At 39.3% G+C, this 16,942-nt stretch overlaps 1 protein-coding gene across 1 annotated transcript in view; it reads left to right on the top strand.

Moving 5' to 3' along the window:
- syt12 (synaptotagmin XII) overlaps positions 1 to 16,942 on the top strand; it is a 39,977-nt gene that overhangs the window by 4,026 nt on the left and 19,009 nt on the right. Inside the window, exons 2-4 of the mRNA XM_020925995.2 lie at positions 5,167 to 5,360; positions 6,281 to 6,505; positions 10,788 to 10,955. Of these exons, the coding sequence (XP_020781654.2) occupies positions 5,167 to 5,360; positions 6,281 to 6,505; positions 10,788 to 10,955 (587 nt within the window). The remainder of the gene's footprint in view (positions 1 to 5,166; positions 5,361 to 6,280; positions 6,506 to 10,787; positions 10,956 to 16,942) is intronic.

Raw genomic sequence — 16,942 nt, 5'->3', positions numbered from 1 at the left:
TGAGCCAAAAGCCCCAGATCCCAGTTTATCCAGGACCAGGTACTCTCCCAACATGTGGGGGACAGGGTGTCCTCGAGCCATGACAAGAGTAGTGTCTCGTGTACTGTTGAAGTAGACTGGAGATGGTTGATGTGGGTTTAGAGAGATCGCTGTGTTCGCTCGTGAGGAGAGAGACGGAGTTAACACAGAGTTTGAGGAAATGACTGAACTAGTCAGATCAGGCTTATAGTACCTGACCTGTGTTGTCACAGAGCCCTGTGTTCTGTGTCACCACGGTGATGGTGCTGATGTTCTAGTGTCATGTGACCCCGTGGTTCTAGAACACTGGGTCACATGACACTAGAACATCAGCACTGGGTCACCACCACTAGTTTAATGGAGCTGTATATGGACCGGGAAACACAGACGCCACTTAAAGCCCGGTCACATGTGAACTGGAGTCACATAGGCTTGTCAAAGCCTGATCCCGTCAGATCTCAGAAGCTCAGCAGAGCCAGACCTGGTCAGAACTCGGATGGGTGACTGCTGGGAAAATCAGGTGCCACAGGGGGGCGCCAGTGGCAAAAACTGTCTTTGTGTTTTTAGGCAAGGCACTTCATCCACATTGCCTAGTATGAAAGTGGTGTGTGTGTGAGTGATGGTGGTGGTTGGAGGGACCATTGGCACAGATGAGCAGCCTCGCTTCCGTCAGTCTGTCCCAGGGCAGCTGTGGCTACAGTTGTAGGTTACCACCACCACTATATAAATGCAATGATTAAGTAATAATGAATAATTCATAATTAGCTGAGCAACAGCAACGGATGTCGCCTCAAGATGCCCGTCACATCAGACAAACAAAAACTTTACTTTCTTTAATTGGTCATTTTAATTCTATAAACAATGAAGCCGGAAAAATGCATAAATGAATAATTCTTTCACAAAGTTAAGTTACAATAATTTACTGCTCCAAATGTGTTATTTTAGCTAAGCTAGCAACCCGTCAATGTAAATGCAACAGTTAAAGCTCAGTTAAAATTTTATATTGGTCATACAGATTTAAAGTAGTGTAGTGTGTGTATGATTATTAACAAAAAAAAAAACAAACTGGTTTGTGACACGTAGGTTTAATCTATATTGTGGAACATTCAAGACAAAGCAATAACAATAGCAATTTCCATGGAGAAGGACAGTAAACTCTTATCAGAATCTTAATTTTAAAACCTCAAATTTAATCACAATCACAATTTTGTATAATATTCTAAAATGTTTGAGTAGTGTGAGTGTTGTGGGCTGCAGAGCACAGTGGAGTCCCTCTGGAGCAGCTCTATGATTGCTTCCTCGTTTACATGATAAAAGTGACATAAAACCGTCAGCGCGCTCCATACACGAGATTTATCTGCACGACGTCGCCTCCTCATTGTGCAGAAACGACCATGTGACGTACACCATAAAAAGGAATTTTTCTGCAACTGTACTGAATAGAAACCAGTCTATTGTAATTTTGTGTTAATTTATTGGACAGCTGGTTTTCAGATGACATCACAACCTTCTATAGGTGAATAATATTTAATACAGAGAATAAAACTAAAATTGATAGTGTTAAAATTCAGATTTCTGTGGCAATATGGTTAGTTCTTGAGTTCAGTCGGTAATAGAAATGATCAGTTTCAACATTTCTGAATTTACCTTGTGGATATTTCATGGTAAAGTACAATGTCATCAATATGAAACTCTGTCTCCTGCCCCCGTCTGGACCTTTTGACCTCATCACATCCTAGAATCTGAAAAACACCAATATGTTAATGCTCACTGTGAAATGAATCCTAAATAGTAGTTCTGTCAAAAATATTGCATTATTAACAATTTAACGCAAAATAATTTTGAGTTCTTTTTTTTTTTTTTTTTTATCGCGAACTATTTTCATAAGCTCTGGCCACTGTTTAGAAAAACTCCAGCTGTAAACAGGAAGCAAAACAATTTGTACAAAACTGAGAAGCCCTGTCAGGTTCGCTGATGTTACTCACACGAGGAAAACACGAAATAGACCCCGCTCCAAAACATATTTCTAATCCGCACTGACCTTCATCAAGGCCTGTGACAGAGAGAGAAGTTTTGCAGGCTCTCTACCGACTGTTCTCACTGCTCCGAGCTGTTTTTATCTCATAAACTCATGGCGTCCGTATCGCAGCAGGACTCATGTCTGTCTCAATGTTTAATACACTGTTTCCCAACCTTTTTTTCTGGAGACACATATTTTAAAAGTCACAAATCTTCACGACCCAAGTCAATGGACATCATTCGTAAATCACAAAATACATTTGTAACCATTATTGAACATTAATGAGGATATTTTATTGTTGACTGAGTGATTGTGTCTCTGAACAATTAGAACTAGTTTTAAACAATGAAATACAGTACTCAGTGTTTCCCACAGAAAACTGGATAGGCAAGGCTGTGCTGCCGAAAAAGTGAGGATGTATGTGTACTGTATGTGTATATTGCAGAGCTACATGAAGATCATGACAAGGCGACCCCAAAAAAATCTATTGCAACCCACCTGAGGGCCACTATCTGGTCTTTGGGAAACAATGGTTTAATAGATACTTTTGTTGCTGGACTTATTTTCTCCTCTAAAAATGTTAAGTCTGCTGCACGACATGCAACAGCGCCGTGTGATGACGTCATCGTTCTGAGTACAGCAGTGTTGAGGCAGACAAACACAATCGCAAACAAAAAAACCCCAAAACATTTACACAAAGCAAGCCTATCCACTTTTCTATGTTGATAAGAGTATTCAAATGATGAGTTAACTATGACATTCATGAGATCAAATATTTTTATACAACACTACTAAATAGCAAATCAAATAGTAAACCAAATACCAAACTGTACTTTTTAATGATCTGATTATTGAAATCTTGATGATATTGTGGAGGTTGTTTTGAAGATATACCAACCATATCAAGTGGATGGTTTATATTAATAAAATGCTGCAAAAAGAACTCTTTAAAAGTAAAATGGATTGGTTAATTTCACATTAATGTCACAATGATCTAATACTTAATCCTCAATCAAGACATTTCATATTACCTAAGTATCATGTGCCGGCAGTGGTGGTCTATCAGGGCCTGCAAGTCCTTCTCTGCTGGCCTAAAAAATATCTGAATCACAGACTGATGTTAATTATATTATTATTAAGTAATTCCAAATGGTCGTTGATTGGACAGTCACAGAGTGAACCAGCCAAAGCAGCAAACTGCATCTGTAGTGGAACCAGGACTAAACCAGGTCTAAACCAGGACTACACCAGGACTAAACTAAACAGGACTAAACCAGGACTAAACCGGGTCTAAACCAGGACTACACCAGGACTAAACCGGGTCTAAACTAGGACTACACCAGGACTACACCAGGACTACACCAGGACTAAACCGGGACTAAACCAGGTCTAAACCAGGACTACACCAGGACTAAACCGGGACTAAACTAGGACTACACCAGGACTACACCAGGACTAAACCAGGACTAAACCAGGTCTAAACCAGGACTACACCAGGACTAAACCGGGCTAAACCAGGACTACACCAGGACTACACCAGGACTAAACCAGGACTAAACCAGGTCTAAACCAGGACTAACACCAGGACTAAACCGGGTCTAACTAGGACTACACCAGGACTAACACCGGACTAAACCGGACTAAACAGGACTACAGGACTACACCAGGACTAAACCGGGTCTAAACTAGGACTACACCAGGACTACACCAGGACTAAACCGGGTCTAAACTAGGACTACACCAGGACTAAACCGGGACTAAACCAGGACTAAACCAGGACTAAACCAGGACTAAACCAGGACTACACCAGGACTAAACCAGGTCTAAACCAGGACTAAACCAGGTCTAAACCAGGACTACACCAGGACTAAACCGGGTCTAAGCTAGGACTACACCAGGACTAAACCAGGACTAAACCAGGACTACACCAGGACTAAACCAGGTCTAAACCAGGACTAAACCAGGTCTAAACCAGGACTAAATCAGAACTAAACCAGGACTACACCAGGACTAAACCAGGTCTAAACCAGGACTAAACCAGGTCTAAACCAGGACTAAATCAGGACTAAATCAGGACTAAACCAGGACTAATCTTGGAGCGATCGAGAGAGAGAGAGAGAGAGAGAACCCCGAGCCCGTGAAGCAGGGTGTCCCCAAAGCGAGATCGGACGACAGCTGTAATGAGCCCCGTGCAGCGTGGAGCCCAGTGCGGCCCTGTGCGGCCCTGTGCGGCCCCATGCGTGACAGTCCTTTCATCTGCAGTCACCTGACAGTCTATGCGTGTGCACTTTCAGACCTGTCCCGACAAATAGTCCTGGTTTAGTTCTAGTTTAGTCCTGGTTTAGCACCCCAGCGCTCCTCACTTCTTCTCTGTGCACCGCGCGCCCCCCCTCTCCTCACTTCTCTGTGCACGGAATCTTCACGGCTTTTTATACTGTGTTTCTGTGTAATAAGATGCTTTTTTAACCATAAAATGGTTACTGAGGAGTGGACTGTTTCAGACGGCGCACTATTGAAGACCTAGGTGTGAAACGCACGCTCTGCCACTGTCTGCCAGTAATATTTAATACAGATGGGGAAGGGGGTGTTACTGTTGTTATACACTGAGTTCTGGGATAGAAATGATCAGGTTTGACATTTGTGAGTTTACCTTTTAGATATTTCATGACAAAATGCCTTGGGAAATCTGTCTCTTGCCCAGGGCTCCAGATTAATGATTGAGTTGGGAGCATTGGTGCGCCTAACATTTTCTGTCGGTTGCACAAGAAGATAGTTTGGGTGCATCAGAACATGGTTTGGCTGCACCTAGAACTCATTGCTTATCTAAGCCATCGGCCTCAGCTCAGACTGTCTTTAGCGATCTGTGTTGAGATGAGGGCAGAGTAAGTGAATTCACTTTTTTCTACTTAGTTGTCAACTAAAATTATAATTTAAATACGTTATATTATTTCATCTGTGTGAATCTGTCAGGTGCGAAGGTGCGAAACATTTAGTCACACTGGGCAAAATTTTAGGAGCTTGTTCCCTGCTCTTACCCGCATCAGGGAGTATGACATTATCACATTCTAGAACCTGAAAACCGCTGATAGTCTACTGTATTTGTGATTGTGTGTGTTGTGTGTGTGCAGTGGTGCGGGACCCTGCGGGCTGGGAGGTGGCTCTGTATCTGGTCGGGTTCCTGGTGCTGTTGGGAGCGGCAGGACTCAACATCTGGAAGCTCTGGAAGTCTGGGACCTTTCCCGCTCCGTCTCCTTTTCCAAACTTTGACTATCGCTATCTGCAGGAGAAGTATGGAACCTCTTTCTCTGAAGTCCGACAGAAGGTACTGACCCCACACACACACAGTCATATATGTCTCTGTCTGTAACATAGAACATAGCAGAGAACATGGTTTGAGTGCATCAGAACATGGTTTGGGGGCACCAGAACATGGTTTGGTTGCACCAGAACATGGTTTTGGTGCATCAGAACATGGTTTTGGGGCCCAGAATATGTTTGGGTGCACCAGAATGTGGTTTGTTGCATCAGAACATGGTTTGGGTGCACTAGGACATGGTTTGGGTGCATCAGAACGTGGTTTGGGTGCATTAGAACATGGTTTTGGGGCCCAGAACATGTTTGGGTGCACCAGAACGTGGTTTGGGTGCACCAGAACGTGGTTTGGGTGCACCAGAACGTGGTTTGGGTGCACCAGAACGTGGTTTGGGTGCACCAGAACGTGGTTTGGGTGCATCAGAACGTGCTTTGGGTGCATCAGAACGTGCTTTGGGTGCATCAGAACGTGCTTTGGGTGCATCAGAACGTGGTTTGGGTGCACCACAACATGGTTTGGGTGCACCAGAACATGATTTGGGCACATCAGAGCATGTCTGGGCACATCAGAACATGTTTGAGTGCATCAGAACATGGTTTGGGTGCACCAGAACATGGTTTGTGTCCATTTAAAAAATGTTAGAGTACATCAGGACATGGTTTGGATGCATCAGAACATGATTTGAGTGTCTCAGAACATGAACACCACAGCACAATCTGACCATGAAGAACTAATTTACCTGGGAGTACAAATATTTCCCCATATGACCAACCCCTAATTAGAATGACTGCTTTTTCTTGACAGCCCAGAAATTAGATTGATAGATATTTTTGCCTAAGGATCAATACTCTTCCATGTGCCCATCACTACTGCACTTGAGTCCGTTCACATTACAACAGTCAGTCATGTGTACTGTACGTTTGTGTCAGAGAGTGGCAGCTAACAACCACCGCCGCACCTCCACCACGTCCAGCCGGAAGCCCAGCCTGGCTCTGGGGGACACCCCGGACGGCCTCAGGGACCTGGGGCACCTGGAGCTGATGGACCCCTCCGGACTCAACCCGCTCAACCGCTCCATATCCACAGACTCTCTCAGCTCCATCTCCTCCATCGCCAACAACTTCGGACACGACTTCACTGTGGGCCAGCTCGAGGTACGTGGGACTTATCACTAGAATTACTGTATTGACTTAATGATGATCAGTATTGTCTAGGCTCAGTATTTATGCACCTTTCATTTGCAATAGTGGGGGAGGTGTTCCTTTTTTCTTGTACGCTCCAGTTCTAGCTGTTAAGGGAATTCAAACTGGATTAGCCTTTCTCGTTCTCAGTACTCAGGACAGACCAGGCCTCATGTGAAGCTCAGAACCTCCAGAATTCATTCCCTGAGCTGCAGAGTCTGCACTAGCACTGACTCAGGTTGGGGTTTAGGTAGTCACTAGGGATGCGCTGATCCAGCTTTTTCAATTCCAATACTGATTTCAATTCTATAGCTTTAACAGGGTAACTGCGGGGTTTTAAAAGTCTTAAAAAGGTCTTAAATTTCATGTTCTTAAATTAAGTCCTAAAAAAGTCTTAAATTATGTTGTCCAAGTCTTATTTTTTTCACAAATGTCTTAAATTTCATTAGTCTGTTTCTTTGTCTACTCACCCGGGATGCAATGCGATGTTAAATGGAGGGAAGGAAAAAAAACAACGTGAAATCAAATAACGGGAATAAACGTCTAATTTGTTTCAAGTTTCAATCAGTCAGTCAGTAGAGTGGAGGACGACGTTGGATGGATCATGGGGAAGTGTAGGTTTAATCCAGAGTGGCTTTGGATCTGGTGTTTTTCACCCGCATAATGAGTTCGATATTGGTCTTAATTTTCATGTAAGTGGTCTTAAAAAGGCCTTTAAAAAGTCTTAAATTAGGTGTAGTCAAAACTAGGGATACCCTGTTTAAGTATTTGGCGATACCTGATATCATCCGATACCAGTGCAGAGACTGAAAACAGCATTTATTTCCTTTTAAACTAAACTAAAATAAGATAAAACTGACTCAAATGTGTTATGCTGCTGTTATTTATCTCTCAAGTAACTACAGCTACAAACATCCTGAGACTTTCTGAGCTACAACCAGGAAATAGACTTATATTCCATTAATTTATCTGTCCAACCACGATATTGGTTGGATTGATACTTGTAAGCTGATAGCCGATGCAGCATATTTTTCATATCAGCACTGATATCCAGAGAGAGTCCTTTTAAGCTTAAACCAATTGAATTTCCGTAATGAAACTGGAAACACAAATGAGATTCACGTGAGGCTCATTCTGCTTTCTGACTGGATTATCCTCTTGAGAAACAAAACACCAAATTATTCTAAATACATGGGACATCAATTTTGTAACTAAATCCCTATTTGCACGGGATATGTACAACCTGGGGACGTGTGGTAATTTGTAAATTACTGCCCCACGTCTGTGTTACTTGCAGTGCATTCGCACGGGATAAGCGAAGTCTGTAAATTACTCTGCTTTACTGATATTACGACCGGATATGACGTAACATCAACTATAAAAATAGGAAGGGCAGTTAGTATAAAGGCAAATGGAATAGGACTGGATCAGGACTAATTCAGGACTGAAATAGAACTGAATCGAGACTAAACCAGGACTTAACCAGGACTAAATCAGTATCGATCTAGCAGGCTGAGTTGCACAGATCGCTCCCCTCCCCCGGTTCTCAGTAGCAATCTAGCAGGCATTATTCGCTAGTTATATTATTTCAAATGTTCCTTACCGCTTGCTGCTCCACATGTCACCCAGGCCATCATCCTGCAAGAATTGGCTCTCTTCTTGGACCTCTTCCCGTTTCTGCAGAGCAGTTTACATATAGTGTGGTACGGGGCCGTATTAGAATTTGCCCCTAAAAAACTCAAAACTGCTAATCAAAATTTCTACTGCAGCCTCCATATTCAAGCCGGAAAGAGATAGAAAAAGCACAATTACCACAACAAATACTGAGATGTAGATTCACACGGGACTAGTATTGGGCCCGGTCAAGCAGAAGTAAACAACAAGGCCAAAAATTCAAGTTAATGCATCTGATATAAAAATGTATTGAACAGATACATATGTACTCTAGTTTATGAAACTGTTGACCTTTTTTCTGTACCATTTTTGGTTCTAAAGTTCCATACGTTTTAAACAGACCATGTATGAAACATGGAACAAAAATTATTTCCCAGATTTTAAAGACCTGCAAATCATGTAAATAAATGGATGTATTTCATCATATCTTGTGTTATTCCATCTTTGAACTGTTGATGAAGGTACATGATTTTTTTTTTTTTATGTATTTAAAATGATAAAAATTTGCTTGGAAGGACTGACATATTTTATAGAAATAGTTTCCTTTCATTTTGAAGTAATATTAAAGTATTTGGAAGAAAAAGCTGACAAATTATACAAAATCCTGCACCTTCTACTTGTTTGCACAATTTTCCCTCTGTTACTTTTCCCTCCGTTACCATGACCTTTATCAATAAAAAATCTCATGAGTCAAAAAGTAAGAGGTTTTTCAACCTAATCTTGTACCATATGGTAGAAAACTATATGAAGCAAATATTCAAACCAGTTTGTTAAGGATATGTAAGTGAGAACCAAGAGTTATCACTGTTTGTATTTATTGCCCAAAAAGTGCTGCATATTTCATTCCCTCCGTTACCAACATGAGTTTTTAAATTTTTTGTCAACAACTTGAAAGAATTTCACAGGTTTAACTTGACCCTGTTGGAGTGTAACTCTTTCCTACATTCTGATACTTTACTTATTTCAATAGTCCCTCTAGTTTCTGAATAAGAGACATTTGAATGTAAAAAATCTGCCCCTGTTTCCCTCCGTTACCACTTGACCAGACCCAATTATAACCAGACGTCTGTGTTTGGTGAAATATAGTAGGTCATTTGCGGTGTAATTTTTACTTTACAAATTACAGACATGGCGCATTTGCACAGGATTAAAATCTCAGGAATCCTCCGCGATTATTACAATTCACCAAAGGTCCACAGGTTATACTAATCCCGTGCGAATAGGGCTTAAGAATAAGTCAGCATTAGAATTGTTATCAGTAAAATTTTATTGAACACTTTTAACTCACAAATGTAGATAAAGATAAGCCAGGTTTATGACATTTAAAATCAAAAGTTTACATACTGTTCCTTTAAAGGTTCTCTGTGTAGGCCTAACTTTTTCTAGTGGAGTCTTACCTCTGATTAAAGTCACTACTATGAGATTAAATAATGTCACCGCTTTCTGAAGCTATCGTGAAAACTATATTTCCTTTTTGTTCATTTGTTCTGACGGAGAAGACCTGTGTTGTTTCACGTGGATAGGCCCAGTAATTACAGACCATAACCATAAACCAGCACAGAATTCTGACCTGTCATCCAGCGTCCGTATTTTACACGCTTCTTATGATCTATATTTTAATGTTTCCTCATCAAAAACAGACCTGGAGCTGTGTTTGGTTTCATTCATACATGTTTACACATACATCCAGCATATTTAAGCTCTAACACTTGTGATGTCATGTGGTAATATGTGGTAATGTGCTCCACTGTCAGTGTTGGGAAGGTGACTTTTGAAATGTATTCCCCTACAGATTACAGATTACATACCCCAAAATGTAGTTTGTAACATAATCCATTAAATTACTTAAAGTGAGTAACGTAATCTGAATACTTTGGATTACTTGATTTGCTGTAGAGAAGCAAAGACGAGGATACTTAACTGTATTAAAAATATTATTGATAGAAGAGGAGGAGACACGTCCACGCAGCATGGTTTAGTCCTGTTAAATTCTGTTAAATCCTGTTTTAGTCCTGGTTTAGATCTAGTTTAGACCTGGGTTGAGTCCTGGTTTGGTTGTGGTTTAGACCTGGTTTAGTTTCCAGCAATGAGTGGAATTACCAAAAAAAAAATAAAATAATAATAATAATAAAAAAACATAAAAAATAATGTGAAACAGGAAAATACCACCATGTAATCCATTTATTTCAACAAAGTAACTGTAATCCAATTACCACTCATTGAAACAGTAACTGTAACTGAATACAGTTACTCATAATTTGTACTCTGATTACGTAACTCCAGTACATGTAATCCGTTACTCCCCAACACTGTCCACTGTGTTTTCAGATTTCATACAGCTTCAGTAGAAACATGTGGCTAATTTTAACCCTGGAATAAACCATGTCTACTCAATTAAAGGTAAAAAAAAAAAGCATTTGGAGCTTTGGACATGTAGACAGACTAATAATAAAGGGGGTCACTCAAATGTGTGAATGAAACAAACATAACATGGCTTAAAGCTCACAAGAATATTTAGTGTCATAAGAACCTTTAACATTTAAATCAGTATGTGTCATTGTATGTTTCTGTAAATCCTCAGGTGACGCTGGAGTACGAGGCGAGCAGGCAGGTGGGGCAGAGTGTGGGCTTCCTGCACATCCAGCTGCACCAGGGCAAAGACCTGCTGGAGCGGGAGGAGGGGGACTTCCCCGGCTGTTTCATCCGAGTGTCTCTGGGGCCAGATGAGCTCAACGTGGGGGTGACACGGGTGAGTGCACACAGGCACTGCACCAATCACACAACAGTTTTTTGTTTTTTTTCCCCCAGATAACTCTCCATCTCACTCCAAATCACTAAATCCATTCAATTCTTCATCCTCTGTGTCACTTCTTAGCAACTCCACGACCTCCAGAGGTAAACAGAGCGCCGCTTCCTCTTCAGTGTAGCTGTCGTCAGACTCAGCATCAGTTCCAGTTAGAATTATTCTGGCCTTACTGAATCCCAACAGGATGGTTTTGGTGTCACTGAAGTCCAGGCTTTGTCCATCCATCCAGTGACTTCAGGAAAGTTGTATGGTGCATCCTCCTGGTGTCACAAGTTTTTGTCGCTCACTCCAAACTTCCTTTCTGCTGCTCGATTTTTGTCTGCAGATTTCGCTTTTTGCAGCTTGTAATCTGCAAAATATGATTTTCTTTTTGTGGGCATTTGTTTCAGTTTTCTCAGTCGTCTTTATAATTTTGTTTAAATGTTAAATTTTCAGTGTTGCAAAAGTAATGGTGCGATCGACTGGCGACTGGCATGATACAGACAGAACAGAGGCTCTTTCTGCAGGAGACATGTGCAGTAGAGTGAAGTGACAGTGGTACAGGAGGAACAGGAGCAGCAGATACTGACACACAAGACTAGAACCTCTTGCATCTGTCAGTGTGAAAATGTTAATATGTAAGTCGCACTGGAGTATAAGTCACAGGAAACACCCAAACCATGAAAAAAGTGTGACTTATAGTCTGAAAAATACAGTATATTGTATCATTTAATATGATGATTTGGTATTGATATCGTGAGCTGCTGTATCGACATATCGCTAGTATTTTTTGGTATATTTTACTCAATTATTTTGTTACAGTATCGTTGCTTGTTTGCAGTTTTTATGAAACACATTTGACATTTTCACAGTTTGGATGATTAAAATGGGTGTGTTTCATATTCACTTTGCACAAGAAGTTGTTTAACAAAGACAGACGTGTTAGGCTTTATTTTTATTGAACTGTATCGAATCGGTTTGAAATATATCGTATCAAATCGAAAGCTCACTGTATTGAGATATGTATCGTATCAGCAACTTCTTAATGATACCCAGCCATAGTCAGTATAGTATATTTTCTTTGTGTTTTTGTCCATTTTATGCAGCTTTTCTGTACTTTACCTAAACAAATCTCTTTACCGTTGGCAGGGATCAGATTGGTCAATAACAGGGACCCCTAGGACATTTCTTGGGACAAATTAATGGTTTTGGATAAATCCGCTGGCACAGAGGACACGGGACTCAAAACGGGGACAGTAAATAGAGACGTCTGGTCACCCTACTGATGCTGTCCACATTCTCTGGGGCGTGACGCTAACTGTAGGCACTGCTCTGTTTGAGGCTTTGTTAGACTTTAATCTTAACGGATTATCTGATTATTTCAACCAAATCTGACCAGAAATAACTGATTTAGTCAGAACTTTGTGTTCTGTCTCACCATAAATGTTGAAAATCAAACATGTAAATGGGACCTTGAACACTTTTTCCATTTTATATATATATTTTTTGACTTTTTTGATATTGGGCCCGGTCAAGCAGAAGTAAACAACAAGGCCAAAAATTCAAGTTAATGCATCTGATATAAAAATGTATTGAACAGATACATATGTACTCTAGTTTATGAAACTGTTTATCTTTTTTCTGTACCATTTTTGGTTCTAAAGTTACATACGTTTTAAACAGACCATGTATGAAACATGGAACAAAAATTATTTCCCAAATTTCAAAGACCTGCAAATCATGTAAATAAATGGATGTATTTCATCATATCTTGTGTTATTCCATCTTTGAACTGTTGATGAAGGTACATGATTTTTTTTTTTTTTTTATGTATTTAAAATGATAAAAATTAGCTTGGAAGGACTGACATATTTTATAGAAATAGTTACCTTTCATTTTGAAGTAATATTAAAGTATTCAGAAGAAAAAAGCAACAAATTATGCAAAATCATGCACCTTTTACTTGCTTGCACAAGTTTCCCTCCGTTACTTTTCCCTCCGTTACCATGACCTTTATCAATAAAAGGATATGTAAGTGAGAACCACTAGTTATCACTGTTTGTATTTATTGCCCAAAAAGTGCTGCATATTTCATTCCCTCCGTTACCGACATGAGTTTTTTAATTTTTTGTCAGCAACTTGAAAGAATATCACAGGTTTAACTTGACCCTGTTGGAGTGTAACTCTTTCCTACATTCTGATACTTTACTTATTTCAATAGTCCCTCTAGTTTCTGAATAAGAGCTATTGTAATGTAAAAAATCTGCCCGTTTCCCTCCGTTACCACTTGACCAAACCCTAGTGTTTGCTTATGTGTGCATTGTAATTTAATCTGTGTGTGTTTGTTTATGTTTTGCATAGTATACCCGGTAAACCTATAGAAAAAACAAATCACTAGCATTCACAAAATCAGTGCTTTTTCAGGTGACTAGTACTCGAACTAGGACTTTTTCCCATGCCGCAAATATAATATTTTAATTTAAATTGTCAATTTCTATGGCAACTGATTTTCCTTTTCATCTTTCTGAATGCCATGGACAGTATTGTTGGCAGGATTTGTAGGTATTTTCTCTTTCATCTACACTTTGCATTATTTTTGAACCATTTATTATTTAGACAGACTAAATAAGCAAGATTACTCATGTGAAAATGAAACAAATTACAGCCCTGGGCATAATGTTCTAAATCTGTTTTTCGTAATATCAGAATCACTTTATTTATTCATTAGGAGCTTGATACGCACACACAGCACCAGAGCAAACAGGAGATTTATAATACAATAAAACAACAACCATAATCTCATAACAAATGAAGCAGCATTCCTCCTCTCTTCACTCCATCCACTGAACAACAGATTAAACCAGAGAGAAAAGGAATGTGTTTGCACCAAGACTGAGAAAGTTGTATTTGTTTTATATTTTAATCTGAACAGCAAGTCAACAGCATCTGATTATTAAAAGGCCTGCAGCTAATTTCAAACCATCAGGAATAGTGGTGTGCAAAAATATCGAAATATCAATATATAGTATCGTTAAATGTGATGATATTTTATCGATATTGTGAGCTGCTGTATCGATATATATCACCAAGAGTATTTTTTGGTAGATTTTACTCAATTATTTTATTGCAGCACTACAGTTTTGTTGCTTGTTTAGAGGAAGTTAACTCTTTTATATTGAATCGATTTGAAATATATCAAATCGAAAGCTCACTGTATCAAGACATGTATCGTATCATGGTCAATGTATCGAGGTATGTGTTGTATCAGCAACTTCTTAATGATACTCAGCCCTAATCAGGAACATGTTTTATACCATTGATATACTTATAGAACTACTTTTAAGTATTTTTGTTACTGTTGAAAATGTAACATGACAGAAAATCAAGTGTCTGGGATAGAGGGAGGCAGTTTTTTCTTTTTTTTTTTTCATAAACTATATATATATATATATATATATATATATATATATATATATATATATATATATATACATATATATATATATATACGCCCCGTTCCAAATAGAAAGTCCATCCACTCTGGATCCAGTTCACTTTCCATTGAAAAATCATCACCCCTTTCTCTGTATCTGCTGCTGTCAGACTTGTCAAAGAAATATACGCACAGAACAGACTCACCATCAGCAGCACATCCCTCTTTAGTCTGACAGAAGCTGACCACATCAGCGGTACAAAGAGCGAGTTATAGTTTATAGGTTATGCAACTGAGCCACAGTATTGAGAAGGTGTCTTTTAAAATGTATTCCCCTACAGATTACAGATTACAGATTACATACCCCAAAATGTAGTTTGTAACGTAATCCATTAAATTACTTAAAGTGAGTAACGTAATCTGAATACTTTGGATTACTTGATTTGCTGTAGAGAAGCAAGGACGAGGATATCGTAACATAAGATGTTTTGTTTGCTAAAGGAAAATGAAAAGCCCAGACTTTATTTAACTAAATTAAAAATATTATTGATAGAAGAGGAGGAGACATGGTCAACGCAGCATGATTTAGTCCTGTTAAATCCTGGTTTAGACCTGGCTTAGTCCTGGTTTAGACCTGGTTTAGTCCTGGTTTAGACCTGGTTTAGAACTGGTTTGGACCTGGGTTTAGACCTGGGTTTAGACCTGTTAAATCCTGGATTAGTGTTAGTTTAGACCTGATTTAGTCCTGGTTTAGTCCTGGCTTAGACCTAGTTTAGTCCTGGTTTCATCCTGGTTTAGTCCTAGTTTAGTCCTAGTTTAGACCTGGTTTAGTCCTGATTTAGTCCTAGTTTAGACCTGGTTTAGTCCTGGTTTAGTCCTAGTTTAGACCTGGTTTAGTCCTAGTTTAGTCCTTGCTTAGACCTGGTTTAGTCCTGGCTTAGACCTAGTTTAGACCTGGTTTTAGACCTGGTTTAGACCTGGGTTTAGAACTGGTTTGGGCCAGGTTTAGACCTGGGTTTAGACCTGGTTTAAACCTGGTTTAGTGTCCGGCAATGAGTGGAATTACCAAACAAACAAAAACAAAACAAAAAAAGGGATATAGACCAAAATGTGAAAACAGGAATATACCGTTTATATATTATATAATATAATAATAATCTATTTATTTCAACAAAGTAACTGTAATCCAATTACCACTCACTGAAACAGTAACTGTAACTGAATACAGTTACTCATAATTTGTACTCTGATTACGTAACTCTGGTACATGTAATCTGTTACTCCCCAACACTGCTGAGCCATGTGGTTTTAAATTTAGTTTCTGTATTAAACACATTATATTATCAAACGGGCTGATGCGGCTCTATCGTGGTTATGCTTTATATGTTGTAAAGTTGAGTTTATTTATGCAGAAGATTTTAATTAAGACTCTGACGCAGTGTTGAACTTTGTGTGTGTAGTTTTGTAGTGTTTGGAAACGTTGGGTTTGATCTGTGCAGTGGATTGTGGTGTAGCTTCTTACCACTGGTTCGGAAGCTCCCAAACTTCCTATGCTAAAGGAATTCATGGCTTTTTGTATTTTTCCTGGTTTACTAAATAAAAACTGGGATATAAAACCAGGATAGTACATTTGCTCATGTAACAGGGACATGAGTATCCCTGTTTCTCAGCGTGCATGTAAACAGCAGCTCCCCAAAACTGCCATAAACAGGATGTGGCTAAATTTGCCCTTATAACCACCAGCCTCATTTGACTGGAGCTGAACGCTGTGGGTGACGTCACACTCACTTAGACCACTTCAATACAGTCTTTTTTTAGTAACAGCGTGCCTGATTGGACGACCCTGTGAGGAGCTTCTTAGCTGATTCTTGGATTTAGACTTAGACAAACTTTATTGGAAAATTATTTGGACAAAGTAACTCACACATCACAAGAGAGAGAAAACATAAATGGTAATTATAAATTCTAAATAAGTAGCAAAAAAGAGCAAGAGACGTGTGTCAAATAAAGCATAATTATATAAATGCAGATGTACAACTCAAAATAAAATAGAAAAATAAATAAAATATGAAATCTCAGCTTGTATAAAGGTGAGTTGTTGTACAGTTGTAGGGAGTATTATCTGTTACATAAGGGTGAGTTGTTGTACAGTTGTAGGGAGTATTATCTGTTACATAAGGGTGAGTTGTTGTACAGTTGTAGGGAGTATTATCTGTTACATAAGGGTGAGTTGTTGTACAGTTGTAGGGAGTATTATCTGTTACATAAGGGTGAGTTGTACAGTTGTAGGGAGTATTATCTTTTCCATAAGGGTGAGTTGTTGTACAGTTGTAGGGAGTATTATCTGTTACATAAGGGTGAGTTGTTGTACAGTTGTAGGGAGTATTATCTGTTACATAAGGGTGAGTTTTTGTACAGTTGTAGGGAGTATTATCTGTTACATAAAGGTGAGTTTTTGTACAGTTGTAGGGAGTATTATCTGTTACATAAGAGTGAGTTGTACAGTTGTAGGGAGTAT

The sequence above is a fragment of the Boleophthalmus pectinirostris genome, unplaced genomic scaffold, assembly GCF_026225935.1.
Source record: "Boleophthalmus pectinirostris isolate CB_2022bp ecotype Guang Dong unplaced genomic scaffold, ASM2622593v1 HiC_scaffold_2, whole genome shotgun sequence".
NCBI lineage: Eukaryota > Metazoa > Chordata > Actinopteri > Gobiiformes > Gobiidae > Boleophthalmus > Boleophthalmus pectinirostris.
This window is presented reverse-complemented; position numbering and strand designations above follow the sequence as displayed.